The sequence below is a fragment of the Zeugodacus cucurbitae genome, chromosome 2, assembly GCF_028554725.1.
Source record: "Zeugodacus cucurbitae isolate PBARC_wt_2022May chromosome 2, idZeuCucr1.2, whole genome shotgun sequence".
Lineage (NCBI taxonomy): Eukaryota > Metazoa > Arthropoda > Insecta > Diptera > Tephritidae > Zeugodacus > Zeugodacus cucurbitae.
The window spans coordinates 71206928-71228763 of NC_071667.1; the positions used below are offsets into that span (position 1 = coordinate 71206928).

Sequence of the window (21836 nt, forward strand, 5' to 3'; positions counted from 1 at the left end):
TTGTGTTGATATTGGTATTGATTAAGATTCGAGGTTTGAGTGAATTTCCGGTATTAGGGTTTATAGATCAACTTTCCAATACACTTTAATAGCGGTGAAAGTAAAACTAATTTCGAAAGAGTAATTAGGTTTTTTTTTGAAAAAGCTCGTTACATCTACAGTTTCGGACAACATTACAATTTTACTTTTTGGACTAATTAAAGTTTATTTCTTACCTTACTTTCTTAAAGAGAGGGGATCTGACAGAATGGCGTATTATTTATTACGAACATGTTATATGGTATCGGAAGCAAAACCTATGAACTTCTTTAATATCAAACAATGGATATTCAACAAACTAAATCAGATTTAATAGCTACATATATAATCGATTAAAAATTCTTCCACATTTCAATTTCTGAACCGAGATATCACTTCAGTTTATTCTTAGAAAATATGTACAAGTGAAGTAACGAACAACAAACTCTTCACCTGAAATTAATATTATGGCACAGCAACTTAAACTAAATGCTGCACAACGAATACAATAAACAACATACTTAACGGTAAAATGAAAATAAGAATAAAACTCCGACAAGTCATTTAAAGACATCACGTTAAAACTTTCACTTTATCCTCATTCCTTGTGGCATGAACTCACTTGGCATGCTTGGTGTGCTCGCTAATGTGATGTAATTTACTCTCATCCATCGGCAAAGAATCTACGGACAATGTAGAACTCTTCGAACTGGAACGAGAATGTGAACGGGAACGTGAACGCGAACTGCGACTGCGGCTGCGACTCGAATTCTTTGGATATTTGACGGGTCTTGTATTACCGGAGCATTGCATAACGAAGCGGAACTCCTCGATGAGTTCGGTCTTGAAGGACACCTGAGCGAAACGATGGCGGCGTAGAAAAATAAATGGAAGAAATCATTAGATTAAGTAGAATACATCATACAAATGTATAAGCACCACGTAAAAGCACACAATCGATGGTTGTGGAGAAAGCGGGGGAAGTGAGTGTGCGATTAGAGTGTGAGTGAGTGGATGAATGTGCTATTAAAAGCGTAGTTTGTATGCTGATATCCATGTAAATAATATGCGGTTACAGGCCATATCAATTTGTTTAATTACAAATATGCTCAACTAAAATGTGAAACGCAATTGTTATATAATTTTAAAGAAAAGCCCATCGGCGAGTACGGTAGGCAAAACATAATTAAATAACTTCACCGGAGTAATCGTTAATACAATAAGTTAGCACACACAATTACATGCATAGTGGTTGCTTGAAAAGTTTGGTCTAAATCACTATCGGACCTTTCCACTTATATAAAAGCTCTCCGTCCTTAGCTCAGAGTATTTCTAGATGTTGTTAATTTAAGGGGTTACATGGGTTTCGTGGTTTATAAATCTACAACATCTCAAGAATATTATCCTAAATTTTCAAGTCGATCCGAATAAAAGGCTGTATCTCCAGCCTTTAGAAGGTTTTTCTCGGAACCGTGTTTTCAAAGACGGCTGTCAAATGTTCTCGAAAACTATTCAACTGCAGAGAATTTTGCAGAGGTTTTCGAGGTACAATTTACTCGTTTTTGGACAAAGGATTTTTTTTCAATTACAACCATAAAAAAAAAAAAAATGTTAAGCAAATTTGACCGAAATTTTTATTTATTTTTTTTTAATGTGCAAAAATTCCATTTTTTTGTCTTACTTTCCTTCAATCACTAGTTTATGGTCTTAACTAAAACACTTATTTTTGGTTTTTTAATTTCAATGATCCTGTCAGGATTTATGATGACAACACAGACGCACCTTTTTTCCGAGGGGTCAGCGGAAATGAGGAGTTTTAATTTTTTTTTTGTAAATTTCAGAAATTATTCTTTAAATATGTATCTATAAGACCGAAAAAATTTTAAATTAAATAAATAATTTTTTACAAAAAAAAATTTTGAAATAGGCCTTTATTACCCGACATAACCCATGTAACTCCTTAAACTTGTTGATTACAAGTCACAGTCATTAATTGGGTGAACAATATTTTTGAAGTTTAACAGATATATGGTAAATTATGCCTTATCAGTGTATATTTACATACATATATAAAAATGGCGCTTCAACATATGTTGAATGTGGACTGATCTTGACTATTAGGTTCTTTAACTACTTTATCAAACGGAAAGGGGCTTCAGTCCTTTTCAAACATATAGTTGATGAAAGATCATGGACAAAAATTCCATCAGAAACGTGTTCTGGTTCTTCAGACATACAACTAATCGTGACAAATCATTAAAAACCGCGGAAGAGACACTCCCACCTCAAGTCTGTCGAACCCTTAAAATTTTTACTGATATCTATAATAACATAGATGAATTCCAAAAGCACTATTGGTGTCGGAAATTATATGGAATCATTCGATACTAAACGTGCAAAGCCATTATTAGAAATAATGTTCAAACGGAAGTAAGAAACAATCCATCGGTTGAATTAAAAATTTTGAGTGAAAAATTTGGAGCACCTCTTTCATAATTTATCACACATACTGACCGACATACGAGTATATGGTACAAAAACCGACAAACTCAAAAGCGGTATAAACCGACCTATATGGGGTATGTTTAGTTTGATATCTTTATTTTGATGCTAGTAAGCTATTGTATTGTAAATGAAGTCTCATCGGAGTGAATAAAAAATGGAAAACTGGTTGAATGATTTGTGAAATATGAATTTCAACCAACAGTTTGGTGAAATCATGCATATAGTCCTATTTGTAAGAGGTAGACGTCATTATCCCCCGATGTTCAACATTCACCCTAGTTAGGTCGTGTTCCGAATGGACGAAAACACTCCAGCTTTGAAAGTGTTCGATGCAGTACCCGCTGGTAGAAACAGAGGAAGAGGAAGACTTCCACTACATTTGAAAGACCAATTGTCACCAAACAGCGGAAAGGTAAAACAAACGGCGCGTTGTTGTTAACTGGGCTCTAATCGCGGTGAAGAAGAAGTTTTTCATTGCCACAGAATCATTAACTATGAGGTACTAATATTAAAACTTCTATAAGGTGGAGCAAACTTGAATTATTATAAGAACGTACCCATCGCATTACAGGGGAAAGAAAGTTTGATTTTTGCAATTAAATTGGTGACCGAGTTATACTAGTAGCATGGGAATTTTTAAAATATGGGGATGGTATTTATCCTATTCCTCCAATTTATCAAAATAGTTCTGCCAATTACCAGTTTCAACTGTATGTTACTACATAAAAAAGAAAATATAGATATCCCCAAATCGATCGTGTCGAACTTCTGGTCAATTTGACATACATAACCCTATATCTAACGTGTTTAGATCTTAGACTTGTTTACGACCAGGAGGTCGAACCAAATCTTCACTCTATGCAATAAATTGCGAGAGTTTAAAATTGCAGACAACCCATGAGCATTAATTATTACTAATAAACATTGAAGTATAAAAAAAAACTCATTCAGCTTGCTGTCATCCGTAACATTAGTAGGAAACACAAATCGAGATCTTTTCAAGCAACCCGTTGGAGGTACTCATGTACCATTTAAGTATTGCCACACACGTGTACCTTGTTGCGACGCGCTGTTCCATAAACATGACAAAGCCACTCCAGTAAACCGTAGACGCTGGCAAACACACTGCCAACGCATAAAACAAAGAACACGCCACCCAAATTGGCGATGCCCAACTCCTCGGCGCCGTCGTTTGCTCCCTCTAGCTGTGGACGCAACGCAACGAGTGGGCGCGTGTTCGATTGGTTGGGTTGGCGTTCAGGTCGGTTGATTATTTAGTTGCATGGTTCAGTGATGGCGATTGCATGGACGGATGCATGATGGCGAACGGAGGATGACGGCGGCGTTGGTGGGCGGACGTGGCAAGGTTGTTGCGGTATGTACATTTGTATATGTATGAAGGTAGGTGCCGGGAAAACGCACAAGCGGAGAGCACGAGTATCCGACGACAGAGTGGTGGGAAAAATGGAAGCGTGTTGTTTTTGTACATATTGTTGTTGTTGTTGTTGTTGTTGTTGTTGTGGATTTATATTACAATTTCGATACATCAATTTCATTGAAGTGGTTGGGGAAATTGTTTGATGGTTTGTATTTGTTTTCCAGCAGTTTACGCCAGAGTGCATTGGAGAAAGCAGTAAATAAAATGGTGGAAAAACGAAAAATAAAACTTAAATTGAAACATGAACGCGCATAAAGTGGAGTGAAATAAAATAACACAAAATACAATAAAATAATAAAGTATGAACTACAAATGCTATAAAATAGAATTTGTATTTATAAAATGTGCTACAAGCAGTGCCTGGTCAATCAACTACGAAATGCGTCTGCTACAACTAAAGATGAAGCTTTGAACGCTACTAAGACAGCACACTATGCAAAATAACGCTGTGGAAAAACGCTCGCTTTGTGTGCATTCATTCATCTGTGTGTGTGGTGTATGTAAATGCTGTTTGAGGACTTGAAAGCATTTGCTGCATATTCAGCATAAATTTTCAAATATCGATTCACTGTCTCCTTTAAGTCTGTCTACCTTATTCTCATCGGAGCGTTCCTTCACACCCAACACCATTTCAAGGAATGCCACCAGCACACCAAAGCAAGAGCCTACAATCAACACCAAGTAAACGCCGCCTAAGTTGCTTAACTCTAAGGCCACTGCGCCACCCTCACTGCTGGTATCCTTCGGAAATAATAGCATTTTAACATTGCCTTCTTATTTTGCTAGCCACAAAATTTTGGTTACTTTCCGTAGTTTAGTTTGGAGTGAAGTATATTAGTTTGGGTACTGAACACTTACCGAACATGCACCGCCACCACGCTTCTCTTTCCACCATTTCGTTTTCATTTTGGTGAGTACACCTTGCTCCTGCAATTCCAACACGGCTTGACTGAGTGTATCACGGTAGGGCCAATCTGTAATGTGCGGAATGATTTTGTGAAAGATTCAATATTTTAGCTTTGTTAACCTTAAAAACATTATTAAATCTGAAATAATATCAAATAATGGCTTAGCAGAGTTAAACCCTAAAAATCGGGTCTCCATATGTCATAGTCCATATAATAGAACAGAGAATGGTTTGTACTTAGATTTGCAATGAAATCTCTAGAAACTAAATTTTTTGTATGTCTAGATGTTATATTTATCAAGGCAGAGTTCTCGAGATATTACAGAGATCCGAGGTTGAAACTGCAGACTGAGGCATCCGACTTTTTTTAAGGAAAATAATTCCAGTATACTTCCGCTGAGTCTTAAAATTCAAATGAGGTCTCATTTCAAGAACAACGAACGCTGGCTGATTCCTAGGATAGGTCCAGTTACAATTCTACTTTATATAGATGAGATGATAGGATCTTATAAAATCATTGTTGCATATATGGTCCAACAATATTTAAAGCTATCAAATGATTGATCTTCAGAAATTCGATTGATCTTTTAAATCCTCGAGAAATTTTTACGAATCTTCGTTAATAATATAATCTGATCATGAAATGGGAGAGTCTGTGCCCAACAGAACTACTGAAACTGAAATCATATCAAGGTTCCTTGCCACTTACATCGTTAAATTCAACTTTCTTCAACAAATACTTTCATTTTAATTGTTGTGGTTTTCTTTTATGTTCTCATACTTACTCTTTCGCATTGCAATCCCATAACCTTTCTCATCGAGCAGTGAACCGACTTGTGTTAAACTACAACGCCGCTCGGTGATATACTCAATGGTGGTTGACTCCATTAAAAATGCATAATTCTCATTTTCCACACGATCCACTCCTTCCGCATTGGTTGAGGTCATATATTCCGGATGGTCGCGCATAAACTCGTACATTTTCTGATACGTCGGATACTTAGCATCCTGCAACAGCAAATAAGTGCAACAGAAATTCGCATTAGACAAACATACACACACAAACACAGAGAGATTGGTATTTCGAGCTCACCTGAAAGAATGTGAACGTGCTGCCGCCCACTTTGGCGCCATACTTAACACCACCCTTGTTGACGGCCAAGTCCTCGGCATTCTCTATGGGGCTGCTGAGCGATTCTATCGTGAGGAAAGCGGCCAAATTTGCGGTGTACGAAGAGACCAAAATCAACGTGAAAAACCACCAAATTGAGGCCACAGTGCGCGTCGAGTATGCTCTGGAAACAAAATTAATTTTACTTTGACTGCAAAAGCACACCGGCGCCGCTAAAGCTGGTGAAAGCGTGAAGCGGCAATGTGAAATTGCGATTATGTGTGCTTTTGGTGGCTAAACGAACCGTCTGTATGTACAACAACTCGTACGTTGAGTATAAGTGTGCTCAACACTAACTTATCTCACATGCGTACTTACATACTTAGTTAAACATACAAGTAGCCGTTAGCCGTTAGTAGTTAGTAGTTAGCCGTGTGTACTCACTTTGGCGCTAATTCCGAGCCCTGTTGCAACAGTGCACCAGTGGAGAACCACAAGCAATTAGGGAAACTAAATTGGTTCTCCAGCTCGGTGGGCTCCTCAATGCACGGATACGGATTATCCCATTCGGTTGGCGAGATGCGTCCCAAAATGAAGAGCGTGAGTGACACGCTCAAGTAGGCAATGCCCAGCCACATCCAAACGGTGCCCGAGAAGGGTGACATGAACGAGAAGAGCTTCGGTGGCTCCTTCATCGGTTTGCGAAATAGGATGGCAATGCCTGTTGGACAAGAAAAACAGAAGTTGAAAAAGAAAGGGGTTGAGTTGTTGAGTTCGAGGACACAATGTGTGTCAGTTTGGTGTATTTTTTTTTTTCGAATTTAAGCTGGTGAATGTAAAACCCTTTGGTCAACCAATTTTTAAACCAGCATTCGTCAGCGCTTATGTGAAGAGGTTGAAAATAGACTCGAAAATTTTCTCATTGTTACCTCTACTAACAAAAAAAACTATAAACACTCGCTCATTGTATACATATCTACATGTGTTTGTAATAATTGTTGTATGCGAGTTGATGGATTATGATTGATAGACTACAGGGTTGAACCTTTTCGCTGGCATCTTTGCATAAATCACCTAAGTTCATGAACGGTATGGTGAAGTCCACCCCTTCCTCACGTATCGATGTCATGGTCAAGTCGGTGATGCCCATATCCGCTCGCTAATATGGAATATATAAATAAATAAATAGATTAGTAAGAAAGTTTCAAGCTTTACCAAATCTCTTATCTACACATAAAATATTTGAATTGGTTTATTTGATTATTTAGGATTTGCAAATAATTTGATGTTGCAAGGAATGGACATTAGTGAGACAGGTAGGTATGGTGGGTGTAATTTGCGTCACTTCGAAGGCATAAACTATATATGTTCCCACTGAATATGCCCAGTAAACAATTTGTATTTATATAAAACTATTGAACCTTTCGTTCGTAGAAATCCCGTCTAGGTAATCCGGTAAAGATACATTTAAAAAAACATTCAGCCTAGGTTGTTGAATCGACAATAGACGAATACAATAACCAAGGTAATTAAAAAATCACATAGACTATTGAGCTGGAAAGATGTTCGAAGCTCTTTCTAACTTATAAGAAAATAGTCCCTTAATAAATGTTCTACAACTTCAATCTTTGTCGTCCAAAGAATCTTTCATATACCAAAACCTCATAGAAGAAAATATACGTTCCCTACTTTAAGGATCTTATAAGATATAAAGATCGTTTGCGGATGCCTAAAAGAACGTAGACTTTCAGACATATTTCATATTAAACGAGCATTCACTGAACGCACATCGGTCCCCTAATGTTGAACTGAACTTAATTGACCAGAACCAATGATATATACAATTGGAATTCAGTCCCGCAAAGCTTTGGTTAGAAGATGAAAAATACACAGTTTAACACGAAGTACTCCTAGTACACATAGACTAGACTGGAACAAACTACCAAAATCAAGTAATTTCTACACTCGAAAACAATAACTCTATGGAAGCCTCTACTCATTTTATGGCTCACTTGGTTGCCTCTAATCTATAGTCCAGGCAGCACGTATATAAACGTGGTTATTTATTGGACTAAGCTATTCATCATTTACTAAATATCTCGGTAATGCTATGAAAATAAATGCCAACCGCAATTGTGGTTGAATTAATTACGCAGCGTCGCATGGTTAAGTGCGGAGACGCACTATTATGTTGATGAAATATAGGAAGAGATTTGCTGACCGAATAAGCAACATTTTCGGACAGACATGTACATATTTATAGCAGTGAAGGCGTTAGATAATAGACCCTGCAGGAAATTATAACCAATGAAACGATGCTTTTCGTCAGGAAAGAGATTAAATATTTTGTAGACGGACTAACAGAGAAACTAAAAGAGAGATTGAAAGACTAAAGAACTAAAAGAAATAATGTGTGAGGCGACTCAATAAAGTAATACGGTTATAGTCAGAATGCAAAGTCTTTCTGTTCCAATAAAGTAAGTCTTGTGAACGATAACTGGACTCCAACATAAATAATATAATGTTGTCAAATATCTGCCTACCGCCTTTTAAAATAGCGCTACAGAACTCATATCTGGCAATACTATACACTTTTGAAAGGTTTTGACATAACCTGCAAAACGAGGCTATGCTTGATTAGTTTGGATATTGCGTTCAACAGTTATAGACGTGTAAACATGGAGTTCATTAACGCCGAAATTCGCGCTATTTTAAAGTTTTCCTTCGTTAAAGGCAAATCCGCTAGAGAAACGTTCCGTGAAATTAATGCTGTTTTTGGGGATGGTACTCTATCACTTCGAAATGCGGAGGAATGTTTTCGATGATTCAGAGCGTGTGAAAACGACGAATATATATAGATCAAATCATGGAAAACATCGAGTTAGACCGGCATGTTGCATCTCGTGACATCTCGGGAGTTAGTCACCAAACCATTTTAAACCATCTGCATAAGGCTGGATACTCAAAAAAGCTTGATTTTTGGGTATCGCAGATTTGACGCAAAAAACCTTCTGGATCGAATCAACGCCTGCGATATGCTACAGAAACGGAACGAACTCGACCCATTTTTGAAGCGGATGGTGACTGTCGACGAGAAACGGATCACATACGACAATATCAAGCTAAAACGATCGTGGTCGAAGGCCGGGGAATCGCCCCAAACAGTGGCTAAGCCGATATTGACGGCCAGGAAGGTTTTGCGGTTTGTTTGGTGGGATTGGAAGGGAATCATCCACCATGAGCTGCTTCCATATGGCCAGACGCTTAATTCTACCAACAAATATATATTATATTTTTTCCAAATTTATAGTGCTAGCCAGAATACATTATAAAATGTAAAAGTCAATCTCCTCAAATCCATTTAATCTTCTGATTAATTGTATAACTTTATGTTGGATTTAATCTAGAAAAGCCTACGCAGATTAAGTCAAGTGAGATTGTAAGTTATTTCAATCAATTTTTAATCGCTTGCTGACTTTCCAACAGGGTATTCACTGACTGTATAATATACACAACATTTCCAGAAAACAAGAAGAAGATATATGAGCAGCTTGTTGCCACGATAAGAATAAGAACTGTTTGTATGTACATTAATAATGAATATATATGTATTTACAAACTTAACTTGACAAAAGGCGGCACCATTTAAATAACTTACTCTCAGTGAGCCCGAGAAAATGTACCAATATTTATATATACCACTGTATATGACTTTGAATGAACGAAAGCCATTTAGTTAATGACGGTCATTTGATTTCCAACAGAGAAATTGATAACTTTATCTGCTCATTAAAATATTTTCAATATCAGCAATACACAAATCGGTGCCCCAAAATGAAATTCGGCATAACAAATATGCCTCTGGCACACGGTGTGTAGGCGAAGACTTATTGAAATAAATTATTGTGATTTATGCCTGTAAGCCGCTTGGCTTTCCAACCAATACACGCGCAATAAATCATACAAAACGCTTCAATTTGTATATGGATTTTGTATGCTGATATACATACATATATATGCACAGAGATACATATATGCAACCATAAAACGCTACGGAAATTGTTTACTTAAATAAATGCGCTCAACTCGTCGGAGTCAGTTGACAGAGCGGATAAAATGCAAAAAATAAATTATGAAATAAAATCGCATGCAATATATCAGACTGACGAACGATGGCTTAACGTGTGTGTGTCAACCACTAATACTCACTCCTTCGATTATTTCCAGCATCATGCCATCGTATTTGCCCGTTTTCGGATTGAAGGAACCGTATTTGTTGTCCACTTGCAGACGGAAAGTGTAGGTGAAGCCCAATTTCTTGCCCAGCTCCTCGATTAACTCGATGCCGAAGCCTTCGAATTGATCATTGCCTTCCAGTTTAGCTGCCGTCTCCTTCAGCATACCGTACGGTTCACTCTGAGTACAGAGAAAGGAAAATAAATAAATTTTACGGGAATTCATATATACCGTTATATATACATATATATTTTAGTAAAAAGTAAAAGAAAATAATTTGCAAGGCAAAATGTGAAAATCTGCAAGTTTAACTAAGCCAGTTGCCAGGCGACTTAAGCCACAAAACGAAAAGTAATCATCGTGTGCAACAGTTAACCCGACACACACGCGTTTTCGTTTATAGTCGTAGATACTAGTAGTTGTGTATCTGCTAAGTAAACTTGTGCATGCAACACTTACTATGGCCGTTATTACGACGAAGCTCTTATTCACCAACGAACGTTGATCCTGTTCCACTATCTTTGGCGGCGGTCGATTAGCAACGAACCCATCCTCCGTCTTCCACTCACCGACTTTCTGCATGCCCGACATGGTCAACTCAATAACGTCCAATGCGAAATCGGTGCGCAAACCTTCGTAGTCGAATTTCACATCGCCGGTGAGTCCAGTTAAGCTTAGCTGAAAGTGTATAAAGAATGTGAGCGTTAAAGTGCTTACAAGGGTAGGTAAATACAAGCACAAATACAAATACATAGCAGAAGTTCATGAAAAAGTAAGTGTATACGTGAAAATAGTTTGTGTTTGTGGCGAGTGCGAAAATAAACTTGTTCGGCGTATCGTAAGCAGATATGTTGACTCGTTAATGGAAGTCCATTGCCACATTTTGGTTTGTTTGCATGTTTGTTGTTGAATTTGTGATGCTCTGAATTCAAGAAAGCGAATTTGATAGACATTAGGACATTTCGGCAAAGGTACTGTGGAAAAGAAGATTTTCTAGCGGTTCTTTTCAGTAAATGTAAAAATATTTTCCAATGACTAACTTACTAGTTTCGCGGGTTCCAATCAGCCTTTGGATCAAATACTCAATGCAATACAAAATTAAAGACGCCGCAGACTAGTCAGCAGGCTATATATGTTTGTATTTATGTTTTCTGAACACATCCTCCCCTGAGAGCCAATTTTGGCACGAAGTATAGCAAATAATTCACGAGATCATCCCTGGAAGCTCTTGCTCGAAGCAGTACAATATTGCAGAACCAGTAACTCAAAATCATTACTAACCCACTACATGTGGACGAAGTGCTAGCCTTGTGACATTGCACCGCAATAACCCTTGACCTATGGCATTCTGGGCCATGTAGCCTATTATTAGGTCTACAACTTTGCTTCCGCCGTTTTCCAATAGATGTCTCTAGGTTCAAGCACTGGTCGATTAAATCAATTTTTTTTACATCGATCTTGGACATTTGTGTCAACATTAATTAACACAACAAAATATTTGTAGAGATCTGTTTCCATCTCAAACTTATTCTCAACTGAAAATGTCACTCTTTGAGCCGAATTCTCGTCATTTGCGGGAATAATCCCACCTTTACAACCTTTCCTCCCAGAATTATTTTTCTAACGACTCTTTGCTTGTCCTTAAACCTATCTCATTTCCATTTCCAAGACCTAGATTTTCCTAGTTGTCAGTGTCAGGGTCAATGTAACTGATGCAACAATAATCTCAAACGGATTTATTTAGAAGATTATTAAGTAAGCCAAAGGATAACTAAGACGAATACACTAGCCGAATGTGATACCGACTTCAATACATAAACCCTTAAAAGCTTTTGAGGCATATACACAAAGGAGGTTTTTGACTGACTTTAACCTTAACCTTAACTTAAAATTAGGTTCAAAAATACTTTTACAACATTTAACCGCTAATAACCCATAAGAACCCCGTATTCGTCGGATCTGTCTTTAACATGGTAATATATATCAACAAAAATTTTTCTTCAGGGATCGTTATAACCGAGATTATAGCTTTATTATAATTTGAGATATGCGATTGTTTCTATTATCTATCCACGAAAGCCCGTATTTCTTTACTTCGAAGACATTCGGCCTGTTTCTAAACTATCCAACTAAGATACACATAAATAAATGTCAGAACTATTTATCGAAGCACACCAACGCAGACCTGCCATTACCCAACCACAACAGATTTCGCCTGAAGCATAAATGTAGCACAAGATTTAAGTGAAGAGTGGCAAAGTAGTCGCTAAGAAAGCGAACGGAAATCACAGAGCGGAGAAGTGTAGACGCAGAGTGTTATGCTGAGCCAAATCAAGCTCAAGATGAGCACACACTTCGCAACTACTCGTGTGGCTATGTAAGTGTAATATTAATATATGTATGCATGTGTTTGGGTGTGTGTTGGTAGTTGTCACTCCATTAACTCACCGATTTCATGTAGTTGACGAGCGTGTATCCCTTATCCCATGAGCTGGCATCGTTACAATTTAATGGCACCGCACGAAACATAACATGTTTGAATGTTTCAGCCAACAACTGTACACCATCGTACACCAATGCCATGCTGGTGGTCAAAGGACATGACACTGCAAATATAAGTGACACACAGAGAGATATAAGTATCATATCGTATTATATAAGGGTGTTTACATTTGTCGTAATGTATTTCATTCGTATCTACTGTATGTGTATGTGAGTATGTTTGTATGTATGTGTGTTTACAAGTGTGCCGTGTACGAGGAATTTTGATATCTTCTCTAAGTGCACCACTTATTGTGGGCCAAAGTTCTAGTGCACATCTAATAATGGTGGCAGCAACGGTGACACATAATTAAATAATCATAAATAATGCAAGTGTATTTTTCTATGGCTTCTCCAGAAATTCTTCACTTGACTTAGCCTTTAAAAAAATATGTGTGTCATTGATTGTTGGTAAGTTGAACTTGGTTTTAATTGTATGTATGTATGTAGCAGTAAATTCTTGTGTCAAAAGTTGAACATTGAATCATTTATCATAAATTTTCTCTGTTCCGGTTGTAGAAAAGTCACAAATTTGTGCGATAACCTCACGAAGAATGAATTATGCAAATGCTGTAGTATAAATATGTATCTATGAATATAAGTAGGGCACATTCCAGGCTTAATTTATGTAGGTCTTTGAATAATTGAAAGTAATATGAAAGTAATTTTAGGATGTATTGGTACATAGAACCGATCATACGACGTGGTCCCATAAATACTTAGCCTACCAAAGAACTCCAACTTATTTATGTCCATCTCCAACTCCAGGTAGTAAGAATAGATCTCATCTTATGAATCCCAGTTCACGGAGTCCATTACCTTTTCGGATAATAGAGAAGTCTTCGCCTTCTTCGAAACAGTTTCACTATGTGAAGTCCACTGTTCCGACACTTGGTCTCAGGTGTGTACCAGTGGATCTACGTTGAGGACCACAAAACCATATAGAAACCCATCTTTTAGAAACTCTACTGCGTCAATTGGCGGTCTATCAATTCGAGATAGTGGATTTTTGTCTTTTTTATTTCGCCGTTCAATGTCCCTTACCTAAACGAGATTTGAATCACCGACTGATTTTGGCTTTCTTCCATTTTTCTAAAATCCGCCCATTTCAACACTCCAGATCAAAATTGAATTGTTTACACTACCCGCTCACGATAATTTTCTTTTCGAAAGTAAATTTATCCTGCGATAAGGCCCTATCGGTCGGTAAGACTAATTAATAATCAAACCGTTTTCGTCCTCATCAAAAATATAATAACTACAGGCCCATATTATCCTCAATGGATCGTAAAATACGGAAAAAAAGATTAAAGACTGTTGTACATTCTAGAATGAAAACTTGTATGAATTAAAAACCAGCAAACCTTACGATACACCCAGTTATATCGAAAATTAAATAATTCAAATTTACTCCTAAAAAAGTCCGTTTTCTTTGGAACACCCCCTCGTATATAAATGATGCTTAAGCAGAAAAAAGCTAAACGCATTAATTCACTCGTTTTGACATATCTGGCAAGACAAATTATGCATTTACATACACCATATACATATACATGTATCTTTCTAACCACTCACTGACAAATGATTTCCTTACCATTTTGAAAGGGATCTTCCGTTTCGTACAATGTCTTTGACAGCTCCTGAACGTTCTGCGCTTCCGGCGAGACCAAGCGTATGCCTGTTATATTAGTGTCACCATGCTGAAAAGGCTCCAAATCCATGGTTTGGAAGTCCAAATTGCCGACGATATAACGATAGTCACTGGTCATGAGCCCAACTTGTTGTGCCTGACATAAATTACTTTAAATTTAATTTAATAATTTAAGACAAAATACTCACTTGTTTAAAGAATTCCGGCAATGTGTCCATCGAGCCCACCACGACAAAAGAGTAATCACCGGAATTTTTAATGCGTCGCAACACATTGCGGTAATCGCCATTCAAGTCAAGCTCGTAGCGGCGCACCGTAATTGTGGGCCCTGTAGTGCCGTACATTTCCAGTAATTCGTTTACCGTTGGCAGAAATTCACCTGTTGATGAATGATATTTTCGCATTTCAATCACGTTGCACTCATTGGTATCTCCTTCCGCATGCTACATACCCGTCTCATAGATGATGGTGAAAGTGTCGGTCCATTCCAGCGCCACCACCAAATCTTTCAGCGCCAACGCCAGCTGTGAGGCATGTGGATACAAATTAACTGTTGGCATTTGCACCTCGAAATCCCAACGTGTATCGATGAACGGCAGCTCTTTGGCATCGCAGATGCTCATCGCGTGCTTTGCGGCCAGATCTGTGGTGGGTCCGAATACGGCTACTAGATTTTGCTGCTCAACAAGCGCGATGTAAAGTTAGCAGTAGGAGAAGACGAAAATTAGAAACGTACATACAACGTGCAGCGTAACTGTGCTTACCCGCAGCATTTTGCAGAGTTTCTTTGATGTTTCGAAGGCATTGCCTGGTTCAATGGCCACAGCAATGCCATGCAGTTCGACTGTACCGCCACTCTCTTCGTTCGCTTTGTCAATGGCTATTTGAAATATTTTCTCCATGTCGGGGTTGGTGCTTTCGTAGATCAGACCTTTAAGACAATTTTTTAGGTAAATCTTTAAATGGTTGTCTCAATATTAAAGTTAAATTAAGGAGGAGAAGTTCAATATTTATAGTTTTGAAGTAAGCAGTTTCTGTCTTTTTATACTCTCGCAACAAATGTTGCTAAAGAGAGTATTATAGTTTTGTTCACATAACGGTTGTTTGTAACACCCAAAACTAAACGAGTTAGATATAGGGTTATATATACCAAAGTGATCAGGGTGAAGAGTGGAGTTCAAATCCGAATGTCTGTCTGTCCGTCCGTCCGTCTGTGCAAGCTGTAACTTGAGTAAAAATTAAGATATCTTGATGAAACTTGGCACACTTATTTCTTGGCACCATAGGAAGGTTGCTTTCGAGCAAAATCGGACCACTGCCACGCCCACAAAATGGCGAAAACCGAAAACACATAAAGTGCCATAACTAAGCCATAAATAAAGCTATGGAAATAAAATTTGGTAGGGGCATATTTGGATGTAATTTTTTTGGGGAAGTGGGCGTGGCCCCGCCCCCCTACTAAGTTTTTTGTACATATCTCGCAAACAAATAGAGCTATATAAACCAGTCGTTTTTTTAGCCACTTCCTAATACAGTTCAAAAATGAAAGAAATCGGATCATAACCACGCCCACCTCCCATACAAAAGTTAGGTTGAAAATTACAAAAAGTGGGTTAACTCACTAACGAAAAACGTCAGAAACACTAAATTTCACATAAGAAATGACAGATGGAAGCTGCACTCAGATTTTTTTACAAAATGGAAAATGGGTCAAATGGGTAAAAAACCATACATCTCAATGATATGTTGTGAAAATAGGCCAAACCGCTTCACAACCACGCCTACTTCCTATATATCAGAACTTGAAGGTGATCTGAATCGTTTACTTTACAATATATAAAGTAAGTACTAGTGAAGATATCGATGCAGAACTTTGCACTAAAAATCGCCGAAATCGCACCATAGGATTTTAAGGCCCCATACATCGAACACGAGGACCTCGGTGCTTCTAACCTAATATTATGGTTTCCAACTTTCAATGGACTTTATACAATATATATGACGAATATGTGGGTCAAATTGTGTATTATATAATATTAATAAAGTTAAATAAATTGCGAGAGTATAAAATGTTCGGTTACACCCGAACTTAGCCCTTCCTTACTTGTTTTAAATTGAAAAGTTCCGCCCCTATCTAACAGACATCTAACTCTATATTAAACCACATATAGAGTACTTACACTTAGAGTCCAAGTACGGGAAAGACGAAAAAATACTTAAAAGAAACCAACCAATTTGTCTCACATACATCTGTAACTGTTGCAAATAACTGTTGTAACGGAACTTGAAGCTTTAAGACGGCCTATTGAAGAACAGTATAATAGAAACCTGGATTCTATCTAAAATCATTCTAAAACGACGTCTTTTAATAATTGGTTTAAAGATATTCTTGATACATTTGAGGTACTAGATTTCCCAAGAGATACTTCCACAGGCTCTAAGGTTTTTGGAATTAATTTTTCACCTTTAGGTCGCCCTACTTTCATCGATGCCGTTTTTAACTTAATAGATCTCTATATTAAGTTTCAAATTGTAATATTTATTTTGCATTAGCGTACTGATGCGCCAAAATGCATTAGCCTCTTTTACTTTTGTTTTTGTCTTTTCTTTCTATTTTTCCACACGCAGCAACGATGCAAAAAAAAACACAAAGAAACCGTCGCACAATCTTCTCTGGTACTTTGGCGTCCGTCTATCCATAGATTTGCGTCTATCCAAATATTCTTAGACATTGTTGTTTTTGTATGTTCATATGTTTATCTATTTTCAAACGCAAAATAAACAGGTACCACGAGAGCTGTCTGCAGCGAAGACAAATGTGACTTTTGGATGCGCTGCTTAAGTGGAAATGCACTGGGGAACCGAAGAAGTGCAGCGCTGCGCCGATTTTGCAAGAGATTTTGCGTAACAAAATTTGCGTATTAAATAAATTGAACTAAATTCTTGAAGTTTTCGAAAAGCAAAAAAAGACAACTCACCGACATTTGTCTTCTGTGTAGCTGCAATTTGCAGGAAACTTAATGCAACCAAAAATATTAAAGTTATGCGTGTGCAATGCGTTGTTGCCACAAATTGGGGCATGCTTTGTCTATATGGCCGAGCCATGTCGATCACTATTTTTTCAGCAGCTTTCAACTAATTAAGAAAAACTTTTATTCAATGAAGCAATATATTTGTTGGCTGCACATATTTTGTATTTTTTATTTATTTATCAAAAACTAAAAATATTTTTCTCCGATAAATCTTAATTTATTATTGCTTTTTCACACACGCGACACCCGGACGATCGAACGAACAGAGCTAAACTGATCGCGAATTTCGCAAAGAAATTTGGTGAAAAGAAAAGTGAAAGTGTAAATCACCAATATACTGACCACAGGGTGTTTGTGACAATTTTAAAATAAATAATTTTGTTGCCTCGCAAAGCTGAATCATGAATATTATAAATATTAACTTTAATTCCCTGATCCTTTCATGAGTAGATCCTCATTTACTCCATATATTATATTTATTAGTTCCAAAAATAGTAATTTCGTTCTTTTGGCTCCATTTATCTCTTGATCTTTTGATAATTTTGAGAAAGAGATAATAATGACGTAGCCCATTAATGTTATCAACATGCTGCTTGAGTTGGACGCTACTTTTCCATGGCAGTCCATTCTACTTAGCAAAAATAAAGCCTGATTTTTATACGGCTATGAACTGTTAAATTGAAATTGTTTTCCAATTATCCGTACCTAACATCCTATATCATTCAGAACAAACACTATTCTTGATAATACCTGCGTTTACTTACCAAAGATCGTCGGTTGGCGATTACCAATGGTCAGAGTTTTTCAAAAAAATATGCATATCCAAAATATTTGGTGTGGAGTCTCATGGTATACTAAAAACCACTTTTGAAATTCAAAGAGCTTTCCTCTCTATTCAGATATCCAATAATATACTATAGGATTAGTTAGTTGAATTTAAATCTACTTAAATAGAGAGGAGAGATAGAGATAGCCTCAAGTAAATTCGATTAAATCATTATCAATTTGACGAAGCTTGACTTAAATACGATTTTTTTGGCTCAATTACTCTTCTGAACACTGGACCTCTTTTCTTTCAGTAGTGTTCCAAACTAGAGACCCCAAAAATGGTTCTTATAATATATATACTTTAATGGTACCAATTTGAACAACTAAGGAAGGGCTTTGTTCGTGTGCAACCAAACTTTTTATACTCTCGTAATTTATTGATGAAATTTTATCAAAACCTATATATTCGGCATAAAGTCCAACAGAATAACGAAAATCATTATGGATAGTATATGAGGGCTGAGGTTTGAACCGATTTCACTCATTTTCTCCACCAAGGTACACTATATCCAAGACTATACGCTCACTTATTTTTGTTAAGAGATCTTACATATTAACCGATATATGCAGAATAAAGACCGTCATATTTTTGAAAAACCTATGATATAGGCGAGCTAGAGGAAATTATGCATTTACCGATATTTTCGGTGATCTAATTACCCTTAGGAACTGAGTTCTTTATATTCAATATCAAGGAACTTGAAAAATTATAGTCCGATCTCTGATACCTCAGCTAATCTTAGCGACTTTATTGCGAGAGATAGATCACTATTGTTAAAAAAAAAATAATTACAATTTTTTTTCCTTTATATTCGACACGTACCATTCTCTGTTTAATCCAACTTGTTACATGCTTAGAAACGCCGCAGGTACGTAGCTCGGCAAAACTGCCAATAATAATTAAGGACGTTGCATTTGAGCTCCTTTGAGCCGTCATTTAAGCCAACTAACATCAAATTATTGCTATCAATAGATGCCGTACGTGCCAAGTTCGCATTTTCTGAGCATTAAACGAGCTGACAGCCGCCGCCACAACCACCGAAGCTGCCATGCTTCGTAATTGGCAATTTAATTCCATCAAAGTCGCTATTGGCAGCGCTTAGGAAAAACTAGTATGCAGTAAACAAAAAGACATTGCAACAACTACAGCTATGTACATGAACGGTGACAATTCAAAAACTCGCACACCGTTATTACGGTACGAGTATATGGCTGTCATTGTAAAGTGTAACGTTAATGAAAGTCACCACGCCACACAGTGACAATGGAAAAACTTCTATTAGTGGAAGCTGTAAAGCCATAGAGTTGCAAAATTGCAAACTGCCAAATGAACATTTGTGCGGCTTCGCTAAAGCGCATAACTTGACAGCTCAGCTTAGTTGCAACACTAAATCCTGCCAGCTGCATGCGACATGACAACGAGGAAATGGCAATATTTCACAATAATCACACTGCATATCCAAGCAGAAGCGCTGCAGAAATAGCTGCTAACATCACTAAGTGAGCTTGTGAGTGGGTTGGTAACTTTAGTAAATATTATTGCTTATATAGTGTACGTTCGTGAAAGGATGATCGAGAACGATTACGAAAGACGAGTTATAGTCAGTAGATACGATTTTATTTGAAATTATATTTTTATAAAAGCAATCCTCAAATCTATAATTTTTTTTATATTTTTCTTTATAGAAAATTTTAATATTTGCAGCATTTCATAAGTCTTGCAACTTATTAAAATCGAACGAGATATTTCTAAATAAAGCATAAGCCCTACTTTATAAGTTTTAATTAATTTCAAGAACAAAACCTTCATAAACAACAAAAAGTTTCGTAAGAAATATATCTGCATTGATAACCGCCTTCGATTCGCCACTTCTTTGTCCACTAAGTTTGAACTCTCCTCTCTCTCTCTTGTTAAAAAATTTTAATAAGAAATGTCCCTCAACCGAAATTATTTGAAGAGAGTACGAGCATGACTCAGTAAGTAAACCGCTTGCTCTTCTATCACTATTAGGAGCTAGCAACCACTTTTAATTATGCGAGTTATGTGTACGATTCACCACACTACTTGTTTGGATGCTCTATATAGAATTTACGCATGACTAATTTAACTCATAGAGACATAACAACTAAAATCCTACTTTCAGGCATATGTGTCTATGTATTGTACAGCTTAATGGTCCCCAGCCTTATGGTAGTTTACTTACATGCATCGAAACCTATCATTAGTGTGCGCCTAAGTGATAATTAATGTTTAGTATCGCATGCACATTTCCGAAGCCGTATTATTAATGTGTAATTGATAAATGCATGGAGGTATGTATGCATTTCTCCTAACCAAAACATAAGCAAAGGTAATTACCAGAGCCAGAATCAGTGTGTTTGGAATTTATAGTTAAAATTAGAAGAACGAAAATTAATAACAGTAGTTAAACTCCTGACGTTAGGGCTATTTAAAAATTGAAAATAGAAGATTTAAAGATTCTGTCCTTCGAAGTACTCTAAACCATTATATATGCTTTCAAAAGAATTAAAGATTATATTCATATGTGTCTTCGATTCGCCATTTCTTAGTTTGTTATCTTTTGTCGCCTCTCTCTCTTAAATATATCTGTGAAAAGAAAGAAAAAAGTTAGTGAGTTGAATTCGATATAAGAGAGTTAGCAAATATCTCATTAAAGTAGTAGTAAAGTAGTAACCGATATCTTCAATGCTGCCATGATTTGTTTCACAAATTTTAGAAAAAATTTTGGTATTATGATATGCTCAAGCCTCGAATATATTAACAGGCTGATAGGCTGAGATGTCACAAAGAATTCTACTTGAACATGAACGATGTCACGTCTTTTTTGATGCCCATTGCGAAGAGAAAGATGTTCGAAGCTTTAAGCTTTACCTCCGGCCAGAAAGATCACGTAAGCATACAGGTGCTGAAGCTCACGCGAGGTTTGTATGCCCAGGCCTCGAACACTTAGGACTTGAACTAATTTCGAATTTTTTACAGAAACTATAAAGCATGAACCATAAAGCCCAAAACAAATGATTCTGCTCGAACAGCTCATATTACTACCCTCTAATCTTTGGCTAATCGAACATGCTGAAAACCCTTTTCTCATTTGTTTCATTAAAGAGTTTCTCATATCATTTAAACCCATCTCGCCACTACTTTTCTAGTAAACTTTATCTAAAATTGAATTCATTTTGCACACAACGCTATCACACTTATGGCACAGCGTTGCATTTTCTTAAATCGCACGATAAATTTAAGCATTTGCAATAACAGTAATATTTGATAACAGTTTTGGCATGAACGCATGCGTTTATCGACGAGCTCTAATAGCACCCGACGAAGTCAACAAACTAGCCAGAATGCAAGAAGAGTGTGGCGACGGGATAATATGCACATGCAAACGCTGCCGTAAGCGCTAAAACAAAAATCCATGGTATTACACACACTGAAAGCACCGTTGACAAAGTCTTCGGTAACCTTGCCCATCACGCTGCATGCGCTGGTGTGCCACCTTGCCACATTTCCGTACCAAACAGGCGTTGCACTCACATGTTCTTTGGTT

General features: G+C 37.1%; 1 protein-coding gene across 2 annotated transcripts; it reads right to left on the reverse strand.

Annotated features, from left to right (window-relative positions):
- Positions 1-388: 388 nt before the first annotated feature.
- Grik2_5 (glutamate receptor ionotropic, kainate 2) lies at positions 389-17710 on the reverse strand. Of its 2 annotated transcripts, none has more exons than XM_011179465.3 (15): positions 17386-17710; positions 15172-15338; positions 14859-15084; positions 14596-14786; positions 14351-14543; positions 12664-12821; positions 10675-10893; positions 10189-10395; positions 7054-7138; positions 6424-6700; positions 5962-6163; positions 5654-5876; positions 4820-4935; positions 3579-3728; positions 389-873 (listed from the first exon to the last, which is right to left on the reverse strand). In XM_011179465.3, the coding sequence occupies exons 1-15, from the start codon at positions 17510-17512 to the stop codon at positions 637-639; spliced, it is 2778 nt and encodes a 925-aa protein (XP_011177767.2). In that variant the 5' UTR covers positions 17513-17710; the 3' UTR covers positions 389-636. The 2 variants fall into 2 exon arrangements, with proteins under 2 accessions (XP_011177767.2, XP_011177766.2); XM_011179464.3 differs by lacking the exon at positions 3579-3728 and adding an exon at positions 4553-4702.
- Between the last annotated feature and the right edge of the window lie 4126 nt (positions 17711-21836).

Bases quoted from the DNA above. Each gene is read 5' to 3' on its own strand.
- Grik2_5 (XM_011179465.3), bottom strand. From the start codon at position 17,512: ATGGCTCGGCCATATAGACAAAGCATGCCCCAATTTGTGGCAACAACG. The intron at 12,822-14,350 runs GTAAGGAAATCA...TTATATTTGCAG, and splicing joins GGAAGATCCCTTTCAAAATG to TGTCATGTCCTTTGACCACC. The intron at 7,139-10,188 runs GTGAGTATTAGT...ATTCCATATTAG, and splicing joins TGCTGGAAATAATCGAAGGA to CGAGCGGATATGGGCATCAC.